The 22,043-nt window shown below is 40.7% G+C and overlaps 1 protein-coding gene across 4 annotated transcripts in view; it reads right to left on the bottom strand.

The window, feature by feature from the left end:
* The window catches only part of tns1a (tensin 1a), an 82,949-nt gene that overhangs the window by 37,633 nt on the left and 23,273 nt on the right, over positions 1-22,043 (bottom strand). For 3 of the 4 annotated variants that reach the window (XM_032556570.1, XM_032556571.1, XM_032556572.1), the window contains exons 3-10: positions 19,708-19,745; positions 6,198-6,236; positions 5,157-5,198; positions 2,258-2,307; positions 1,134-1,296; positions 1,002-1,052; positions 762-884; positions 20-84 (exon numbers count right to left, since the gene is read on the bottom strand). In XM_032556570.1, coding sequence (XP_032412461.1) covers positions 20-84; positions 762-884; positions 1,002-1,052; positions 1,134-1,296; positions 2,258-2,307; positions 5,157-5,198; positions 6,198-6,236; positions 19,708-19,745 — 571 coding nt within the window. Of the gene's footprint in view, positions 1-19; positions 85-761; positions 885-1,001; positions 1,053-1,133; positions 1,297-2,257; positions 2,308-5,156; positions 5,199-6,197; positions 6,237-13,898; positions 14,246-19,707; positions 19,746-22,043 lie in introns of those variants that run through there. The other variant, XM_032556573.1, reaches the window with a different exon arrangement.

Genomic DNA, 22,043 nt, shown 5'->3' with positions numbered 1-22,043 from the left:
ATGACAACATGTTGCGTACCTTGCAGATATGTTGCTGTAGTGCATATACGCAGCCACCACTACGCCTGTTCGACCTCGATTCCCCTGCAAAACCGCAGAACACACAAGAAGACTGAGTTAAGGTGAAGTTCATGTCGGAGATACTGAAACAACTTCCTGAAAGTTCAGAGAAGGACTACAATTTTCATGATGTCACACCAGGCAGGAAGCAGTGTGTTTGAGGTGTTGACCTAAAGTACATCTACAGGTGTACGTCTATTTCTGTTTCAATTAGCCAATCAGAAGCTTTCGAAGCCATTTCCCAAATCGTTTAGTTATCTTAGAAAGCAATAAGATAACTCTTGACATCTAGCTAATGAAACTTTTTTAAAGTGTAGCTGATCTAAACCAGAAGATTATTCAGATTTCAAAAATGGTTTAAAACAAATCTTTTTTTTTAATTAGTTATTTATTTTTGATAATACATATTTTTCTAAATATTGTTTGAAGATTATTCTCATTTAATGTCAAAGAAAAGAAAATGTCTGGAGGTCATGTAAGTTAAGTAAAAATTAGTTCTAATGGGATATGCAAGGCTCTATGTAATGACAATAAATCCATAAAAATGTCTGAATTTATACATACTTTTTATGGATAAAATATGTATTCGTAATTTCGATAAAATCAATACTTATAAATTTTTTTAAAATGAATTTATTTTCTGGCTTCCTTGCGTTTTCACAGATCTTTCTACCTATTCTAACCCCTGAGTGTTTGGTCACCTTGTTGTGCAGCAGCACGACGTTGCGCTGGTCTCCGCTCAGCCACGTGTCCATGGCTTTGCACATGCTGCAGATCTTGTCCAGCGCCGGAGCGTGATGATCCGGCCAGCCGAACTCCAGAACCTGAGCCGGATCAACCAGAAATCATTCGGAAAGCACGAGCGCCGTTTTCACCTTTCACATTTCACTGTCACTCCTCTCGAAAGCGCGGCCTCTGCTTCCGCCAAACCGTGTTCCTACCTTGTGGTTTAGCTTGGTTAAGTCGTTCCGCTGCTCGCCCAGATTGAGCACCTGAGGTAAACGAGACAAGAACAACACATTAAAGCGGTTCAGCTCGACGGAGAACGGGTTCTGGGCCCGGACTGGTCTCACCAGGTAGTGTTCGCCGTGCTTGGACCGCAGCATGGTGGCCACCTCTTTGAGGTTGTTGGCGTAGCTGCGCTCGTCGGCCGCGGCGGGGAAGGAGAGGGAGATGATCCTCTCGGTGATGTAGACCAGGTCCACCTCATAGCTCTCCTCCATGGCCTGAAGCACGCTGTGCGGCAGAGACACAGACACCTAATCTGAGTGTTTCACAGTTGCTGCGACATCTTTGGGGAAAATCCTCCATTCCTCTTGGGAACGGATGACAAACATCCACTTGATCAAATCTAAACTCCCACAGCTCGGCCATGTGCTTCTTGGAAAGGTTGCAGTTTACATTCCAGTACTGACTGTTGACTCGACCTCTGCTGATAGCACGCAGCCTCTTCCACTGAGCAGAAATGCTTTAATGACCGATGGGCATGAGAAGAAACATCCAGGAGGCATTCTATCAAGACCACGGCGGTGGAAGATCCCTGCCTGTTTAGCCCCAAGTCCTGCTGAACCGCATAAACAACGCTTTTTCAGTTTTCACGGAGAGATGACCAGATTTTGCTGAAAATGTTTGGATACTTCAGAGACTTTCTAACAAAGGCTTTCAGAAAAGAAACAGACCCACAGCAGCACAGATCCTCCGCCATGCTTACCAGTTAGCATGTAGATGTCGCTCGTAGCTGTGCTGCAGTTGGTTATAAAATTGCGCAGATTTGAATTCCAAAAATAAATCTGCCAAATGGAAACACGTCATTTCCGACCTGTGGCGATTGGGATTTATCCACATTTTTTCTGATTAAAATCAGCTGGTATTTTTGATGGATTTCGCAGTTTTTTCTGGGTGCGGGCCTCTTTGGACCATGTTGCGCAGCTCGGCTCCTCCAGAGCTCACAGCGTCGCTCAGTTCGTCAACAGTTGAGTTTGTCATTTGAACGAGTTGAACCTTTAGCTCTCGCCGACTTAATTACCGTGCTCTCAGGTATTTCCTATTGGTAGAGAAGGAAAAGCCTACTCTACAAATAGTCTTATGTCATATTTACACCACAGGGAGGATAAAGTGCAGCTAATTATTAAATGTTGAAGAATTGTTAGAAGCAGGCACTGGAATATGCTGGACAACGTGAATATAGAATATTTACCCTGACTGCTTTCTCCGAATCTCCACACTTTTGCAGGACCTCGTCGATCCCTAAGAGAAACAGAAGGACAGAAGAGAAAAGATTCATCTGCAAACATTATGTTGTGTCACCGGGTGATTATATGTGCTAACAGTCTGCCACAGATTAGTAGGAAAGAGTCGATAAACAGTCAAACCTGGAACAAAGAAGCACAAAAACATGAAGTCTCGGAAATATTAAGCATTAAGTGTAAAGATGGAGGAAATTGTTTGAAAATAAATAAATAAAACATCCAGCTGAGAATAAACGTGAAAAAATCCCTGAAATTTGAACAATTTAGAAAATGTGATTAATAATAATGATATCATAATTTATTTTTCAGATTAACACTCTATGCAAACAATGTACAAATGCCATTAACACAAGCTCATATATTCTAAGTGAACTACAGTAAATACAGAAAAAAAACAGGCATCAGAAGCAAATACAGAAACATCAGTGCTGCATTGCTCACAATATAAAAAAAAGAAATGGAACAAAATACAAGAGAAAAAAAATATGAAAAAGCAGTATTTGCCACCTAATATTTCAAATAATCGAACATAACCTGAGAAAAATCAAAAATCACTTTTCACATGATTATTTCATTTATTACGGAAGATCAGCAATAAACCAGGAAAAACGTATGCAGCCCCTCACACCTCCTGATAGCTATGAATAGTTTTAATTCAGTCACACTAGGTGCAGCCGCTTAATCTGATTTGAGTCCTGACTTTGACTAGGCCATTCCGCCATCTTCAAAAATTACAGCATCTGAAACGCCCATAACCGATTGAATGCATTAATTCAGCTCTGACAGTTAACAGCTGCATGGTGAACAGTGGTGAGCAGTCAGTTTCATCAGCCGTCTGACTGATGAAACTTTAATTTGGATAAAAAAAATGCTATCATCTTGAAATACTTTGATAAAAATTGGATGGAGTCACCACCCATCCATCCATCCAACCAATCAAATCTATCAATCTATTAATCCATCTATGTAAGCCACATGTGTCAAACTCAAGGCCCAGGGCCGAAATCTGGTGCAGTGTAGTTATTTCTGTGTAGGGATGTGTAAATAAAACCTTTAACATGACAATAATGTGCTTAAATAATATTGTATAAATAAAATCAAAGCAGTTTTTATCTCTCCAGTCTTTCGCAAATCCACAATCATGGAAAATCAACAGATTCATCATGTTTTTGGGATAATGCTTAATTGTGATTTTACTGTTTAAGACTATTTCCACCAAAACATTGGGTGTATGTGATGTTAACTCCCACCTGCAGGTGGCAGTTATTAACAAACAGTTAATAACTGTTTGCGGCAGTATTTACTGCAAATACTGCAAGGTATTTTGGAAATATTTGTAAATTAGCTCCACAAATAAGTGCCTTTGATTGCCAAAATAAGAAAATAAAAAAAAACAATCATAAAATCCTGGAGGAACTGATCAGTTTCAAAACATGTTCAATATTATTTAATTCTAAAACTTATCGAATGCAGACACAGCTATTAATTAATATTTTTGCAGTTGTTTTAGCAGTAGATTCTGGTAGCAACTGGCCCTTTTCTGATCTTAATATGGGCCCAAATTGGAAAGGGGTGGGTCCTGGGAGCTGAGGGCCTCATGCATGCCAGAACTGCCACTGCGTCAGCCAGTCTTGATTAGTGATTATTTGATACATCATGCTGCATTTCGTCTCCTGCCTTCTCTGTCTTTGCTCTGCATTTATTTGAACTTTTCTTCCCTCCTTTTTTTTGCAGATATTTCCCATCCAACTCCATATTCCGTCTGAATTACGCCTCAGTGTGGAGAAACTGATTAAGAATGCTGAGAATGTGGGAGGAAAAACCAGCGACCCGATGTTTTCCCTGTCTGACGAGCTTCGTTTTGGTTGACAGCGTCTGGAATTAAGAGTCTGGTTCATCTGGCCTCAGCGGAGCCGCCACGGGTCACAACGGGCCGTTTCAGCACCAAACCACCATGGACACATCCTGCAGAAACGAACCCAACAAAACCTCCACCTTCTCCACAGACGTACCAAAAAACCCCCCGAGGAACAATCTGATACTTTGAATGAAAAACCAAGCATATCTGGGAGGAAATATCAAAATGAATCTGAGCTTCTTTTTGAGAGAAAATGAAAGTCACCATTTGTACATTCCTGTTGCTGAGGATGCAAGAAAGAAGATAATTACCGAGTCTTATTATTATTATTATTATGCTGCAGAGTTTTGTGAGAGTTTCTATAAAAGCTGGTGAACAAAGGGAACCATCTGTGTTTATATTGCTGCTCTGAGTCATCGTTGATCTAATTATTCGGGTAACATCTGACACAAACGCTGACTCGTACAGAAACAAAAGGCAGAGAAGGCGAGGGCTGCGAGACATCAGTGCCACTTTCATGTCTGTTTACTTTTTACTCTGGAGAAAAAAAAAGGGAAGAAAATTGTGTTTTAACAAATGTTCCGGTTTTTCTTCCTTCTGCTTTAAATAAACAGTTTTTCTTCCACATTAGCAGCACTCCTCATGCAAACAAAGATCAGGAAAACACCTCGGATCACGTCGGATATGAGTATTTACTTAATATCTGGACAGATTTGAAAAGAGTTTTAAAAACTGAGTTTTAAAGCTGCCTTCCTGACTGATGTCAGGAAGTCTGACCTAAGGAAGACTTCCTGACCTAGGAAGACCTAGTCTAAGGAAGACTAAGTCTAAGTCTAAGGCAGACTTAGGTCAGATCAGAGGAACTGGATGGAAGGACAGATGCCAAACCATTCAAGCCATGTGTTCAAATAAGCAAGTTTTGCATAATTCTTGTTCCACAGATCAGAGTTGCACTAACAGTAGCAGCATTAATGAATGAAAAGACTTACCGGTGTATCTACATGCTTTAGCGGCAGCTGTGGAGTGGGAGGCTGCAGGGACAGAGGAAGGGTCAGCAGGTCACCGACTTTATTTCACCACAAGGAACAAACAACATGTTCAGGTTAGAAAAGAAAAGAAGAAATTGGAATAAAAGATTCAAAAGGGCCATTTCTAGTCGCCGCACTTCTACTTTGGTCATCCAATTCCTGGCTAATGTTAAAGACAAAGAACAGAAAACACAACTTTTCATGCTAAAAGCGGAGAAATTGGGAATCTGCTGGTCTTCCAATCACCGTTTGCTGAGCTTACATTTTTCACGGAAGAGAAGGAAAACTTCAATTTCAAGCTCATTAAAATGAAAATGAGCCAAGTCTTTGCGCCACGGAGCATAAATCCTTTTCTGCAACCCTTAGGAAACAGGGAAAAAAAAGAGAAATAAAATTGCTCTGGCTGAAGCTCGTCTTCCTCCTCCTGCAGCTTGGTGTTGAAGTTCCTTCAGACACTTGGAACTAATGAGCATGTCTCTCTACAGAGAAGAGTTTCCCCCCTCTATTGCCGCCCTGAGCATCTACCCATATGACCAGTTTTAAAAGCCTCCACTCTTTCAAATATGAAGGTCTTTATTATAATCGGTGGACAAAATCTGTTTTCATCATAGATGACTATCAACTGGTCTTTAAAGTTATTTATATCTAAGTTTTAATAGGAATGACAGACCCAAGTCTCTGGTGTTTTTTATTCATTTTTTGTGTCCCTTGTGTGTCAAAATCACAGATCATAATCATCCCAATATCTTCATATTCATCTCTGCCCACATCCCGACCACTTTCATCACCTCTGAAGCTGAACACACTTTTGTCCGCTTCAGTCTGAGCAGACAGGGGGAAGCGCTCACGCTCATAGACGCTGACCTTTGACCCATTCGAACTACAATTACAGGAAGCCCCTTCCTGGATTAGTGTAGAGGATTTCGAGGCCAGTAACTGTCTGAATGTTTCCTCAAAGATCTCAGGATAGGTGATGAACTCGTGCTGAGGCTTCGTACTCACCGGCTCACAGCTGGTCGCCGTCTGACATGATGTGGTGACCTGGAGACGAAAAGATAGCCGATGAGTGAGGAGAGCAGGCGGGTAAAAACAAGTCACAGAAACAGCGAACAGTGAAAACATAAACTCAACACAACAGCACCAGTGGACATTTGTTTATTTTCCCAACATAAATCACATTCATTGACCTTAATTTCACTCTATAATCCTGCCCTGATTTTCCACGGCCCCCCATACAGCTCTGTGCCCTTTAGAGGGGGCTTCCAGCCTCAATTTAGAAGCTATTAATTTGAGAAAAACAAACAGGGCTAAAACAAAACCAGCTGCCTACAGATCTCTAAAACAAGCCTCCATATGTCAACTTTGTTGCTTCAATCTGTTCAGCACTAATTATTAGGTCACTTTATGGCTTTAAATGTGTCAATTTTACTATGTTGGCTTGATTTTTTTTTTTTATATGAACAAAAATGTTCTCTCTTTCTTTTTCCAGATCCAAATGGAAGCAGGTAACAATGTTTTGGATACAGAAAAAGCCTTTATTAACAGAGAATCTGTAGCTAACGTGAGTAACGTTAGCTACATAGTAAAAACATAGTCTGATCCCAAGACGACAACTCCTGCCTCAGAATTTAAAAGCAGAAAATGTTTGATTCATCCAGGCTTTTATTTCTTCAAGACATTCGGACTTATGGATTTGATATAGTCGAGTACCATCAGCACAACTGTGGAAATAATCCCATGCCGTCTGGAAACATATACAGTAAAAAGAATTGGCCCGAGCACTGAACCCTGTGGTGCTCCACGATTATGGTTCTTGTCAAAACACTTTGCTGTCCGCCACAAATTTTGAGTCCAGCGGAAAGCGGGAGTGAGTTCAACTGGCAAGCAGGAAGCTCTTCCTGTCAGTGAAAGATTTATCTCAAACATGTTAAAAAAAAACAAAGAAAGCTGGAATGAAGGTGTTGGGTACATGGTACTCTACTGGTTGCTAGGTATAATATCATCTGTCTGTTAGTATGTATGTAAGTACCTCACAAATAATATATAAAGCACACCCAACCCATGCAGTATCACACATGCAATACACAAAAATGGGGTTTTTGAGTGTGTTTCCGCTTCTACTATGTTCATTGTACAAGCTAGCACTAGCTAGCAAGCTAATTTGCTAGGGTGTTAAGGTAAGAGTTTAAAACTATTGTGCGACAAAATTAGGATTAGTTATGGCCTTTTTATTGATTTCTGTCATCTGGGAAATTATCTGGGAGACAATTCTAATAGTTAGAGTCATAACTTTAATACTGCTGATTAGTAGCCAACACCATAAGGTTAACAGTAAGTGATATGTAGCCAATATTTAAAGGACAGAGTATGTGAAAACTTAAAGCTTAAATACCAAAGATACAAACACATCCTTAAAGCAAAGCCTTTCTTGGTCCCCCTGGTCTGCATCTTTCTCCAACAGCTGCTCCTTTTGTGGTGTTCTCTTGTATGTTTTGCTCTTTTTTGCAACCACTGTCCTTTCTCTGCTGTTTTTTTGCTGCACAGCATGTTTTCTGTAAACAGCAGTGTAGGCCTCCCAACAAATGAGACTAAATGACACACACACACGCCAACACCCTACTGTGTGAAGCCACAAGCCAGTTCCTGTTGCTAGGAAAAGTATCGCTTGTACCCTAATTTTACTGTCACCTCTACGTTAGCAGGGTGTTGATTTCCTGATGTTGCAAAGCAACATGACGCATCTTTTAATAGCAACCCGGCCATCACCGGCCCATTTGGATGTCAGAAAAGTTTTCTTACATTACCCACGGCAAGTAAGTGGCTCCTAATAGTCTGGATCTCCCCCTGTGCCTAAAATCACTGATTATAGAGCACAAACAAGTATTCTATGGCAACTTATAGCTACCATCTGATTGTATTTACTTAAGTGTGGACAGAAAAACACGTACAGGGGAAGTTCATAAGGGAAACAGAGTTAAGTGGAAGCCTATAACACCTGGTATCCCAACATGCTGTGAGCTGACGGCTATTTACAACCACAGGGATGAGAGCGCGCTATCAATGGATGGCAGGCACGGCCAGGAAGGAAGCTGCCGTAATTATTTGTTGTGGGAAAACAAAGAGCTCATTGACTTTGCAATCAAAGTTATCAACAGTACCAGTAGCTGGATAAGAAGCAATCACACCCATAGCATGCCGGCGTGCAACACTTAAGAGTCGGTCGACAAGTCGTCGCTGGTGTGCGGCTTGCTCTAAAGGAACAAATATCGGAAACAGTACGAGAAGGTGAAGAAGATAAAAGGGATCCAAGGAAAGAGTGGTACCTTTCTACAGATTTCTGCTACTTGACTAAACCTGGCTCTATCTGCAATCAAAGCAATGAGTACCTGGAGCTTTTCAGCCACAAACACTCCAGGAGGGTCTGACCTGAAACAACTGCTGGATGTACAAAAGAGCAATTTATGTCCACTGCTGAGTATGGTGGATGATCTGTGATGCTGTGGGTCTGTCTCTACCTGAGGCTGTAAGGAATGGTCTAAACTGCACAGAAAACCTTTGAAAGAAATCAAAGAGAAGAGAGCAAAAGAGGGTTCCCAAGACTCTGGATTATCCAGACAGACTGTGCAAAGGGGAAAGGTCAGAGGTCCAGCACTAAAATAATTTTATTCGAGACTTTTCCCCCCCACATCTTTACCAAATGTCCAAACAAGAGTGGAGGGAACTGTCGTGTGTTTCAAGGAGACTGCAGAAAGGTGCACCCATGTGAAACATGGCACCTAATGAGTGTCTGTGTGTTTTAACAGATTTGAACACATTCATAATTAATATCACTTCTAACAATACTGAACTTTTTACGTAATATAAGTCTACAGGTGGGAACATATAAACATGTGGCAGCGTGCTCTGTCCAGGTTGTCCAAGGAATTTCACTCTGAAAACCGGCGACAGGATATGTTTAACTTTCTAGCAAACCTTTGGTCTCTTCGTAAGATATGGCGGTCAGGCTACAGTTTGCTAGAGAGAAAGTAGACAAAGATCAGGACTGGAATAAAATTCCTTGGACAGATAAGAGTAAAGCTGAATGACCTGGGCACCATTACAGAGGTTAGGTTTGGTATAAAGCAACTACTACCTTCCAGGACAAGAACCATATAGTGCCTGTGAGGCATGGGGCTGAAAGTGTCATGGTTTGGGGATGATTTCCTTCAGCTTGACCTGGCTAACTAGAAACCACAATTATTTAGTGTGTCAGAGGTTGGTTAAGGAAGAAGAAAGGAAAAAGTCGCAAGCGACTAAAACATACATGGGAACCCCTCAAACCTCTGACAGCTGAAAGTGAGATGTTTCAGGCTGATGTCAGACGCTGGTCAATGGGAACAGGAGCTTCTCATGAAGGGTATTTCAGCTGAAAACGATTGGACCTGTACGGTGTCTTATATGGGTTGTGAAGCTTAAGCTCTCAGTGAATCTTACTTTGATATTTTGAGCTAAAGATTTTCTAGAATTTTCTGTCTTGATGTGAACATCTTGTAATTAAGACAGCATTCTTTTCTGTCGAGATGTAAAAAATTTTTTTTACAAGTCATAGCCTGAGCAGACGGAACACTAAACTCTGTCACTTTAAGGACTGTGAGAACTTTCCATAATTACTTCCCAGCCAGTCAGGAGTGCATAGTGACTAGCAGACCACAAACAAGTCACAGAAACTTGAAAAGGGAGCTTATACTCTCACTGGGTCACAAGGGGCATCTGAGAAGGAATAAAACAAGGGGTCAAAGGAAAGACTCAAGGGGGGCTTCTGGAATCTTAGACTGGATAAGAGGCCCCATTAGGGGCCAAACAGAGGAGCGTTAAGGCCGGTCACTGTTCAACGCTAAAGGTCAAGTCTCTCAGGTGAGATTCTTTCTACTTTAATGCTTTTCATACAGAGGGTCAGGATCACCAAGAGTTTAAATGATTTCAGAAAGGACAATCTGATCTGTGCGTTTCAGCAACATTTGTCTTCATTTGGGGTTTTCTAACTGATATTCTCTACCTAACATTTAGGTTTTAACTCCAAAGCTGTGGTGTTCCAAGACATTTCCTGCCCTCTTGACCTGCTAGCTCAACTGTTACTGTGATCTTAGCACATCAACATGACCCGAGCTGATGGGAGAAAGCATGCGTTTGCCACCGTGCATAAATCATCCCATGGGTTCCACTAAATAAGCCCGCCGTTGGTCCGACCGCACTAAGAATTCCTCAGGCGCTCCTTTCTGCCCACACAAGAGCTGCTACCACACTGATGGCGGCGAGCCCAAGGAAGAAAATGCTTCTCTTTCTAAACGCGGGGCCAAATAAGGACTGAAGCTCAACCGGGTCCGCTGCGCAGGGATTTATACATTGACTGGGTTTCTGTTTTACTTGGGAGGTCTTTGCAAATTTGGCGGAGAGGGTGTTCTTTTCCATCTTGACACAATGTCAAACATGCAATACATGTTTGAGATATTGTTACAGAAAAAGGCAGTTTCAGTGATTGCTTATAGATTTGATTTTCCTCAATCTAGGAGCAAAATACTCAATTAATGCTGATAGAACTATCTCAGAAGAGAAAGTTTTGAAATGAGTGATTGCACTAACTACTTAATTTAAAGTCAAAAATAAGAATTTTTTTGTCTACTTGGTTGATATAACTAGTGTTCAGTGTCTGCTAACATTATGTAATGACTGGGCAATAAATACACTGGATGTTTGTATAAATGCATACATTTTCTCCATATTTGTCCATGTTTTAGATGATTGATCAGGAAATTTAGACCAGTGAGAAGTAAAATTGTGGGCATAAATGTCACCTGTTTTTTGTTTCGAGGCCTACATCATGATTCAAAAAACTAACCAAAGAATTGAACAGAAGCAGCAACCAGAGTATTCACCTGTTTGAGAATTTTTCTCTAGGAAGTGACTGCAAATTAGTCTATTCGTGAATACATTTGAAGAGCCTATTTTCCTCTACCACTACAACTTTAACTCAGTACCATATAACATGCCTATAGTCAACGCAAAGCCCACAACACTACTTTAAATCTGATTTGATCACACAAACACAACTCAGTGTGCTAAGACTAAATTATATAAAGATGAATTTAAAATGTTAGTTGTCAAAACATCTTCCTGGTATTTAAAACGTTCTACCAGAAACAAAAGGCCAAAACTCCAGGCACATGAAAAACTGGTAAAAGGTATAAATGACCATCGCTAATGGCCTTAATGAAGGCCATACATGGTGTGACAACAGTCAGACAGATATAACAGCAAACTAAAAAAAAGGTTGTAAAAAATTTTTTACATAAATAATATTAATTATTATGCATGGCATAATAATTATTTTTAGGTTATTATTATACTACTCTTCTTATTATTATGATGATGGTTATTATATTATTATTATTATTATTAGGTTGCCCCTAGTACTAGTTGCCCCCAGTTGTAAGGGCAACTAGAACAAGCCAAGTGAATCAGTGCTTTAGAATGTATCTGGAAAAGTTCAATAAGGGGAAGCTAACTGTGCTAAATGTCAGCAAAAACATAAAAGAACAAAATAAAAAATCTGCTCTGCCATTAGCACACTAGCGTGAGTTTGCCCACCAGTAGACAGTAGGCCCACTAACCAAAAAGAAACAACAAAAAAAAGAGTTTTACTTTTGTTAAAAACTATATTCATGTCATTTCTCACAAATCCTCACACATTTAGACATACCAGGTGCTGCAGAGGTGGTCCACTCATTAGTGTGGCCATGGTCTAACAATCTTTGGCCGCTTTCTTTCTATTCACATCAAAGTCGTCTGTTTCACAAATCCATTGTCAAACCCTTGGATGTCACCAGCAGGGATTTGTTTTTGAAATGAGAACTAAATGACTACCACATGGCTAACACTCCATAAGCAAGCATGGAAATCGGTGACAAGCAGCGTTCGAGTCTCCTCTAAACGGTTCAGACAAACCTCGCCACAACTTACAGGCAGTTATTGACGATGCGATTCATCGCAGCGAATTGCCACGGTGGTGCAGCTACTATGAAGGCCGGCGAGCTCGGCACGAACACCGTTCCACCTCCAAACCGACATGCCATTGTTTGTTTTGAGAGCCGAGTGCGGCTTTCTGTAGTGGACATGCGAGGGGCCAAAAACTGCGGATCATGGAGAAGGCAGCTATTTGATCATCAAGTGAGAGCTGAGCAGGCTGTGGCTTGGCTGTTTTACCCCTGGTTACAGCTTAAATCACTAGATAGACGACAAAACACTCCAATAAACAGGGAAATGATGAATATCAGATGTGTGATTGTGGCTCACTTTGGATACAGGTTGAAAACCACCAAATCTGAACGGCTGCCTTGAAATTTCACGCAAGATGAACATGACTATGTATAATCATAGGACATTTGATCTGGGATTCAGTCATGGGAGACTTCTAGTATTTGGCACCAAGCTGACAAAAATCTACCTGATTCCCGTTTCCTTTGTGGGGAAATAAAAACGTCTGCAAATTTGTCAAACTTTTAACAGCCGGGCTTCTGTGGACCGGCGCATGGTTTGGTCATTACTGGAAGGCGCTGATCGGCATGTCCCGGACAGCCCATCAGTTCCGGTTTAATTAGGGACGACGGCAGGATGCCGTTTCTCGCCTGACCGCTAATTACACGGCAAAGGAAGGGGAAACGACTGCAAGCCAACATCAAAGCTGCAAAAAAAAACTCAATAAAACAACAAGAGCTGAGAACCTGATGTGTACTTTTACGTTTGATCTGACCGCCTCAGGGAAAAATATACCAGAATATATTAAGTTACTGAAAAAAAAAACTCACTGTTCTTCACTTATTGACAGATGTGAATCAGCGGTTAAGAATAAATGCTTATATAACAGTTTTTCAGCATATATTTTGCAAGCCAGAGGAGCTTGCAGTTTTAACCGAATTTTGTTAATGTTTCACTTTTTATGAAGCTAGTCAGTCTTTGCAGGGTACTGTTAAGACATTAATCTCTGGGAGAGTTAAAGTGAAGCAACAAATGCCCTTGAGATTTGGCAAGTGAAAAAGTGCAGCATCAGGATGAGGTTAAGTAAAAAACACTGGCCAAAGACTTAGGATAGGATTAGAGTTACAACTGTTTCTCTCTCAACTTTTGGCCCTTTCAGTGAAAATCAATCATATTTTATTGCCATGCCTTTATTAGATTGAGGTCAAAGGTGACCGACTGCCAGCATCCTCTCTCAAAAGAAGAGAAGCACGAGAAGAGATGTGAAGGAAAAGAGTGGGAATGAAATCCCTCCTCAGCAATGCTACAGCAGATTTTTCCGGGAGAAGGGAAAACATGTTTGTCTGCTGCGTTGACCAGTTGCTCCCAGTCTCTTGCCGACTCCGCTGCCACAAATCACCGCTCGTCAGGTCACGAAAGGCCCCCTGCCCCCTCCCCGCCCCCTTCCAACAGCAACTCCTGTGAACTCGGCCTGCCTCGTTCCCATGGGAGAAACTTTCCCATGGCTGAGTCAGAGCAGCCCACATTCAAAACATCCCGAGGAAAAAAAGGACGCTTCTGCTGGAGTTGATATCCAGGAGCCTCTCGTGGTCGATGCTATACAGCTTACTCACCTATTTTACCTATTCTATATAAAAACCCCAGAGAAAACCTTTTGTCAAAGCTGACAACACATTCCATAAACACTCTTACCTGCACGCCTGTACGCCGTCCCGTTCTGCCTCGCTACTTTTACATACTCCCTGCCTTCACACCCCTTCTAAGAGAGTCAAGGCAAGAAAGCGAGTACTGTAATGCAGAGGCCGTCCTCCTCCTCCTCCCCCTTACTCCAAACAACAGCAGTAATCCCAAACGCGTGCCAGTAGAGCTACTGAACTTGAGTCTGCGTGAATGCGGGCTTGTCTGCTCAGCCTCTGGACTGGACCAGGATGCACTCGTTTTACTGCTGGCTTCGGATCCTCCCAGTCAACTGCCAAGAAATTTCGAAAGACACTATATAAGGCCAAGAAAGTGGCTAGGGGCTCCTTAAGACTCCGGTACCCAAAATGAGAGAGCAAAAGTCGTTCGGGGGCAGTAACTGTATCCCTCTGTATTCCTCCTTCTGCTAACACACTCTCCTCCCTTCTTTCCCTCGTAGGTCTCTCTGACTCTACAGAGAAGGGGGAAAGCCAAAGCCTACAACTCTTCTGTTGTTGTTTCAGCTTAGCAAATTAGGCTAAATATAGATTCACTGAATTGAAAATGCATTTGATGGAATGTTAAAAAGATCAAGAGGTCAGCAAAAATGTTGATCCAATATTAGGTCTAGATGTACGCTGTAGTTTGTCTGACCCTCAGAAACGATTGCTCCGAGGAGGTGTGGACTATTGATTTTGCCTAATCGCTAATGTTTGGCCGTGACGTAAGTAAAGCATCAACTCGATGAGACCTTCCGGAAACGGCCACAATACCTTTACCAGCAATAAAATGTCTTAAACATTTGTCTTGCTCCGATTTTAAATGCTCAATCTTTGGAATTGGGGCCAACACAGACTGAACATTTTCATTCACTTCCTCTGATGCCAAACTACAGCCATTTATAGATAGAATACAACTTTAAAACAACGTGGAAAATCGACGTCAAAGACCACCAGAAAGTTCTCCTTTTTAAAAGACAGATGGAGGATTTATGTAGTCGCCACCCTCTGGGTTTTTCAGCTCTTTAAGTGAACTTAGTTCTTGACCTCCAGATGATGACGGAGGTAAATTAGCCCATCAGTCATCAGCTAGCGCCTGGTTATTATAACGTTTATACCATTTGTCTGCCAACACTATCTCTCAGCTACCGGAGAGTAGCTGCGTCTGTACTGCAGAAGGGTGTTGCTATGGAAGCATGCGGCGGCGGCTCTTTGAAGTGACGCGTCTGTACCGGGGAAACAGAGTTCCTTCTGTGTTGCACGGCCGAGGAATGAAGAGGTTTGTGCTCTGGTTGTTCTCAACGTGTGCATGTGTGTGCGTCCCGTCGTTTTTCTCTTCTCCCTCACGGTCGTACCTTTTTCACTTTCATGCTTGGATAGGTACTTTTTTTTTTTTATTTCTGAACCTTCCTCATCCCCGTAGAGTTCTTAGTGCCGCTTTTGGTCTCGCCCCACTTTCTCTGTTTTGGAAGATAAGTCTGATCAAAATGAGAACCGTAGATGGAGAAAATATTCAAACTTTACTAAAAATAAGTTACGAGTGCCTGTCCAGGGCTTAATCTGAAGATGGGGATTTTGGGATCAGTGATTGCAGAATCTATGAATGTTCTTCACATAATAACGGAGTTATGAAAAATATACCCTTTAAGCTCATAATGACGCTTGATATTTAATAATTGTTGGGAAACAGCTGCACAACCCACTATCTAAACAATCTATCTTTGGCGATAATGGCCACCATGTTGGCCCGGTGGTAAGTAACCTAGCATAACCAGTTTGAACACAGGATAGCACTTTAGCTTTATGTCCAGTTTTCTCCTAAGTCAGAACAATGTCCATAACAAATAATTACTGTCTAAAGTTTTAACAGCTCCACACTATTTGTTATATATGCCGAGCTGGCTACTGAGATATTGATCCTATTTATAGTGTGCACTAACCAACAAGCTAGAAGCATACTAAATAATATGGGAAAAATAGTCTTTTTTTGCATCTTAAGGTAAAAAATTTCTTACAATTTGTTTGCATTTGTATTGCTTAAACAGCTGCCTTTCTTTAGATACTGACTTTTCCCGCTCTATGCTGCGTTAGGTGGAAGTGTAGGTTCAGTGAAACCCCCTCATTGCTCAGCAGCAACATTAGCTTAAATGCGAGCTTGTGGGAATGCTAAACCTAAGATAAGCTTTTACTGCTTAAATGTGCTTCTCCTTTACTTAACTGCGGACTTTTTCTACAAGACTTTTATTTTAGGGTGTTCAATATTCAGTGTCATATACGTCAAGGGTGGAGCAAAAAGAACAAATGAAAGGCTTTGGAAATTAAAAGGCAAATTGCTGGTGTGCTCTGGTTCGGGTCGTGTACAATCCTGTATGTGAAGCTCAAGAGGCGTTTCTTACAAAACCGATTTTAAAAAAACCCAATAATCACGTTTTCTTTTGGTTTTGATGATGCTATTACAAGCGTATCGAGTGTTTGGTATGGCTAATAAAGTTCTATATAAGTTCAGTCATGCTAATGTTCTGTACAATTCTGAATCAAAGACAGTTTTGTCATAGGTTTTGTGTTATATACTCTGTGAATTAACATAATAGCTGTAGTAAAGTAGAATGGAATTGTTTCAGCGTCAATCAACGTTGTATAATTATCTGCTCTTATGTCTCCAGCTCGATTTTAGCTTTTTGCGAATAAAGACAAGACAAAGGGTGCTTTAAATGGCCCAAAGTGTTCCAGCTATGTGTCCCCTAACGCCACTTTATAGAGCATGTCATTTGCAAAGCATTTAATTAAAGGCCTCTCCCAGTTTCCACACATCACACAAGCGTGGATGTGGACGAAAATGTCAGGATGCTTAGATTACAAACTGTTGACCTCAGTGTTTGACAGTTTAAGACTCCCAGTCTAACCTTAAAACTGGGGCTCAGCTGTTTATGGGTCATGCAAGAAAATTCTAATCATCTGTATTATCTTTTATCTTTGACAATAAAAATTGTGTTGCGAGATGACGTCTTGGCTGGTGGATCCGTCCACACTTCATAAACTTTAGTTGCGCATTATATTTGAACTCACCAACACCGCAAATCTAAATTTTTGTGTTTTTTTTTTACTTTTATGTGTAACTAGTCAGTGTAAAGCCAAACGTATCAGTTTGGACATTATGCATTTATAGCTCCCTTTTTAACATGCTATTCATGGATTGCGGCCTCTTGGTAACCGCCGTGTTTCATACTGTTCATTCTCTGAAATATATGACTGTAAGACCTGGAAATTTGTTCTGTGGCCGAGACGGAATGGGAGCATTAAAACGTGCAAAATGTCAGGGACGACCGCATTCATTTAGCGAGAAACATAAACATACAATAATTGGATTTTAGAAAAAAAGGAAAAAAGAAGCGATTTTGAGACAAATTAATCTCCGGCATTGTTGTGCACATGGCAAATATTTAAACTTCATGCGTTCTCGCTGGTTTTCGTCCAACCCCTTCCCATCATTCCTCTCTCTCCCTAAGCTTCCCGGCCAAACCTCGCTTGCGTATTCCAACCCGCCGGCAACAGCGAACACGACAAACCACGGGAACAGCATTCCTGGAGGCTTGTCTGGGACGCGGCTGGGATAAATCAGGAGGAATAATGAGAACGGCTCTCCGTAGAGGGCAGGAGAAGAAAAGAGAGGATGTGACCAACTGATGCTTAGCGAGATAAAACAGAGGACTGCACTCTGGGTATTTAATGGCATGCTGTTTGGAGGATCTACTTGCATAGTTTGGTTGTGTTAGTGCCAAGTTTATGTCAGGCCAAGATCTACAAAACAAATAAGAAAGAAAAGGCAATATTGGAATAAAACCAGGGAAATTAATTATTGAAATCAAGTGAAGCAATCTCAGCACTTCATCATTGTTCACCTAAACTGAAATTAGTCTGAAAACAGATGGAATTGTGAAGAAATTCAACGCAAAAATCTGAACTGATATTCTGTAGAGAAGACTACAACGTTCACCGGACGTTTGAGCTAGTAGCGAGTCAGTCGAAGTGGATTTCTGCCAAGTCGAAACAACTCCAAGCCCAAAACTCTCACAATTCTCGCAAACACCATAAAAAGAATTTTTTAAAAATCAATTCATATCAAAAAAGTTCCATCATTCGAAAATTCTTACACAAGTATCACCAGATTTACTGTGGTTTCTCTAAGCTGATGTTGCTCCAGAGTAATCCACTGCAGGTAAATCAGACTGTTGATAATCTCTTCACAGATCACCTTTGCAAAAAAGTCTGAATTATTGCTTTAAAGCGTGTACTCCGGAGTGATCATTGAGAATCAACGACATGGAGTTAAAGTTATAATTAGACAGAAATTTCTTTGTTGCCTAAAAATTAGGGATGGATGATATATTGGCTCTATCAGATATGGAAATCAGTCAACATTTTTTCATATGGGTCCCTACTAAAAATCCAACAGATTACTTTTATTTGACTCAATTACATTTAATAAAATAAAAGTTGAACATTTTTATCCAAAATTTTCACACAAAGATATGTCTTTTTGTTCTGTTAGAAATATTTTCCCGTCCATTGCCTGTCACCGCCAGAGGAATGAGTCATAGTGATCGTCTGATGATTACCCGCTCTAACACCACAAACGGCTTCGCTCGGATTCTGAGGTATTTCGCAGATTCTTCTCCTCGAATGCCTTGCATACACAGTTGTTGTTTCCATAATGATATTTATGTGTAAGCATGGCTTCAGAAAGAAGAGAAAGAATTAATTATGGACTTTTTTTCTTTTTTAAATTCTCCCATTCGGTCCCAATGAAAAAAAACAACAACAAAAAAAACACGCTCAGTTATGCTCATTCCCTCGTCTGATTGGCTCCCTCCTTCGTCCATCCGTCATGCCTCTGCCGCTTTCGTTTTGTTGGTTCTCGCCGTGCATTCCCTGTTTGTGGTGCGGCTGATTGTTGGGACGTCGAAACTTTTCCCCACATGGGTTTATTCCTCCTCTTGTAGGACGAACATTCCTCTGTTTTTAGTCCTTATAGCACTCAAGGCAGCGAGCTGCCAGCTTGCTTCAGAAAAAATAAATGTTGGAATATTTGCAGCATAGCTAGAAAGTACTCTATGGCTGATTAGGGAGTTCAAGGCTTTGCTGATCACAACAGATTGCAACGCATCAAAGCCTGAGCTTGGTACAACTGCTCGTTTTGGTGGAGTTTAGTGAGAGATGGGCAGGAATGAAAGTCGCCCACAGATTGGCCTGATGCTGGCCATGAAGGATCCTGTAGCCACACACAGGACGCACATTTCAGATAGAGAAACGTGCATCCTGAAAATGCCAGTACGAAAAAAAATAGGTCCAATAAATAAATAAATTGACACCCATAAAGAGATCAATAAATACAGGTAAATAAAAGAATAAAGTCACTTAAACAAATTAAACAAAAGATAAATTAATGCATATCACACAAAAATAAAAACATAAATAAATAAATACACAAAAATTACAGAAAACAAGTAAATAATATTGACTAATCCAAAGTGCACAGAATAAAATCAGGGAAATTAATTAAAAAATAAATATAAAACATTTAATTGAAATAGTTTCAGAACATTTTAGATTTTTATAAACAAAAATTATAAAGAGACTTTTGCTTTGTTCATCAACTTTTCAATTTAACGTCAAACTTAATAATCTTTGAAAAATTTAAATTACAGTTCCTTATTTACTCGCAAAAGTTTGAACAAAAAAAATAAATAAATTGTTTTGTTCAAACAATGTTTCTTCATAATGTGAAGAGGTCAGGTTGGAAGAGCGCAGCAGGCTCCGGGTCTTACCTTCACTTCGCATTTTTTATGGCAGGACAGGCGGCATGCTGAAACAACAGAGGCAGGTTATTAATTGATTATTGAGTAGCTTGAAAACAAAAACAACTAAACACAAGCATATGCATGGTGTAAAAGCAGAATCATTTTTATTGCTAAATAACTTCCAGCTCCAATTTTGAGAGTAGGATGCTACAGTGCTGCCCTCAAGTGGAGAAAAGCAGCAATCAACCACTTTCTTTGTCTAAATTTATTTTGTTATTTTAACATATAGAGATTTCATAGTAATTTTTCTGGTTAAACAGGTTTCTGGTTGCCTGAGTAGTAGCAAAACACTCCCAGGTTAAATTAGGTAAACCTGTGTCATGATGATGAATGAATTACTTAGTAGCTGTGCTGGTGAAGCGCTGCCTGCTAATTATTTCAATCAGAAAGGCAAAGCAGAGAGGAAACATTTAGCTCGGCTCTGTTAACGTTTTGAAGTGACTTCACGTTTTTTTTCCACATCCTCTTGGATCTAGAAAATAGTTTCACACTGCAAAAGCCCTGTTTGACTTCCCAGCCGAGGAGGAAAGCCTGTGTGTATATCAAGTTGTTTTTGATATGAGCAAGATGGCTCTCACCATCACAAGGTGACACAAGCATTCAAAAGAGAAAAAGGTCATGAAAGTGGTTCCTAAGAGTGGAGATATGGGACCAGTTCCAGTATTTCCCTCCAAACTTTGCATGAATGGCACCTTGGGCATTCATGCAAAGTTTGTATGAATGTTTGTTGCTACTGAATGTTAGAAGAAAAATTTCTAAGAGCAAAAAAGGCATATAAAAAAGACATTTTTTTTAAGTCTGGTATTTCCAGTAGGAGGCACACTTCCGCTAATACACTAATGTGCTAATAGTGGAGATAAATTTTTGTTTATCTCCTAGCTTTATCTGCTAGCTTTGAACAAGTTTATCTTACTTAGCTTCCCCTAAAATAAATTCTAATGTGGTAATTTACTGTTATGTAAACTTTCAGTTGAATAAAGTTTGACAGCTGTGTTGACATCTGTTAAGAATCCTTCAAATGATTAGAGGTCTTCATCCACTTCAAATGCATGAATTTCAAGAATGGACCTTATCAAGCTCCGCCCACAACTGACCCATGTGACCGCAAGTCTCACAAACAAAGCCTCACGGCGCGTTGTTTCTATGTAAACATGACTCGACTAGTTCATCATTTCTACCGGATTTTCACAATATATCAGCTACTACAATGGACAGAGGAACTAGCAAGTTCATGTCATCTTTTTTGGATGAGATCAAGGTGTTTGAGCCACGCGATGCCTCCAACATTGTTCACGTCACAGCAAAATGCTTTCGCTCGATCAGGAAAACGGCAGACCCACACATCCTCTACATCAGGGGTGCCCAAACTTTTTGACACCAAGATCTACTTTTTCTCTCACCAGCCGGCTGAGATCTACCTCATGACACGAAGACATAAAAATTGTAAATTAAACTCTATTGACTTATTTTATATGCGAATATACATCAGTTATAGCAGATATATTAAAAGTGATAGAAAACCTATTGCAGTTTCTCCCTCAGTGAGACTCTGTCACTGGGAGCAGGTTACTGGTTTCTCAGTCACAAGCTGGTTGCAAAACTGAGGCCAGCAGGTGTCAGTCAGTTATGGTAGATCTGAAATTTGGTTTGATGACGTCAGTATGAGAAGCTACAGACTGATAGGAGGAACCAAAGAGCTCTGTAAAGGTAAAGGCAAATCTTCTGAAGTTGGGATATAATTCATTTAATTTCACATAATTATCGCGGTACAAGCCATCTGTTTGTTAAAATTTTATGAAATATTAGGGCGTGCCGTGGTGGCGTAGGGCGTAGTGCGACCCGTATTTGGAGGCCTTGAGTCCTCGACGCGGCCGTCGCGGGTTCGACTTCCGGACCCGACGACATTTGCCGCATGTCTTCCCCCTCTCCTTCCCTGTTTCCTGTCAGCCCACTATCACATAAGGGACACTAGAGCCCACAAAAGACCCCCTGGAGGGGTAAAAAAAAAATGTATGAAATATTTGTTCTATTTGATGTTTGTTGTGAATGACGTAAACTCACAAACGAACGTGGTAATTAGTCCAACGTTTAGAAACTACAGCGGCTGTAATGGGCCACAGCAAAGGGAAACAAAGGTAAAATAACCTGAACAGGTGATCAACTCAAAACCACTCCTACCTTTTTACTCTCTCTCTCTCTTTGTAGTTTAAGCACACCTGTTACCGTGGCAACCGCCTGCGCCCCGCAAGACGAGCAAAGATTACGTTAAAAACATAACATTAAGTCCGTTACGATATCAAGTT

Source organism: Xiphophorus hellerii, chromosome 24 (assembly GCF_003331165.1).
Source record: "Xiphophorus hellerii strain 12219 chromosome 24, Xiphophorus_hellerii-4.1, whole genome shotgun sequence".
Taxonomy (NCBI): domain Eukaryota; kingdom Metazoa; phylum Chordata; class Actinopteri; order Cyprinodontiformes; family Poeciliidae; genus Xiphophorus; species Xiphophorus hellerii.
This window is presented reverse-complemented; position numbering and strand designations above follow the sequence as displayed.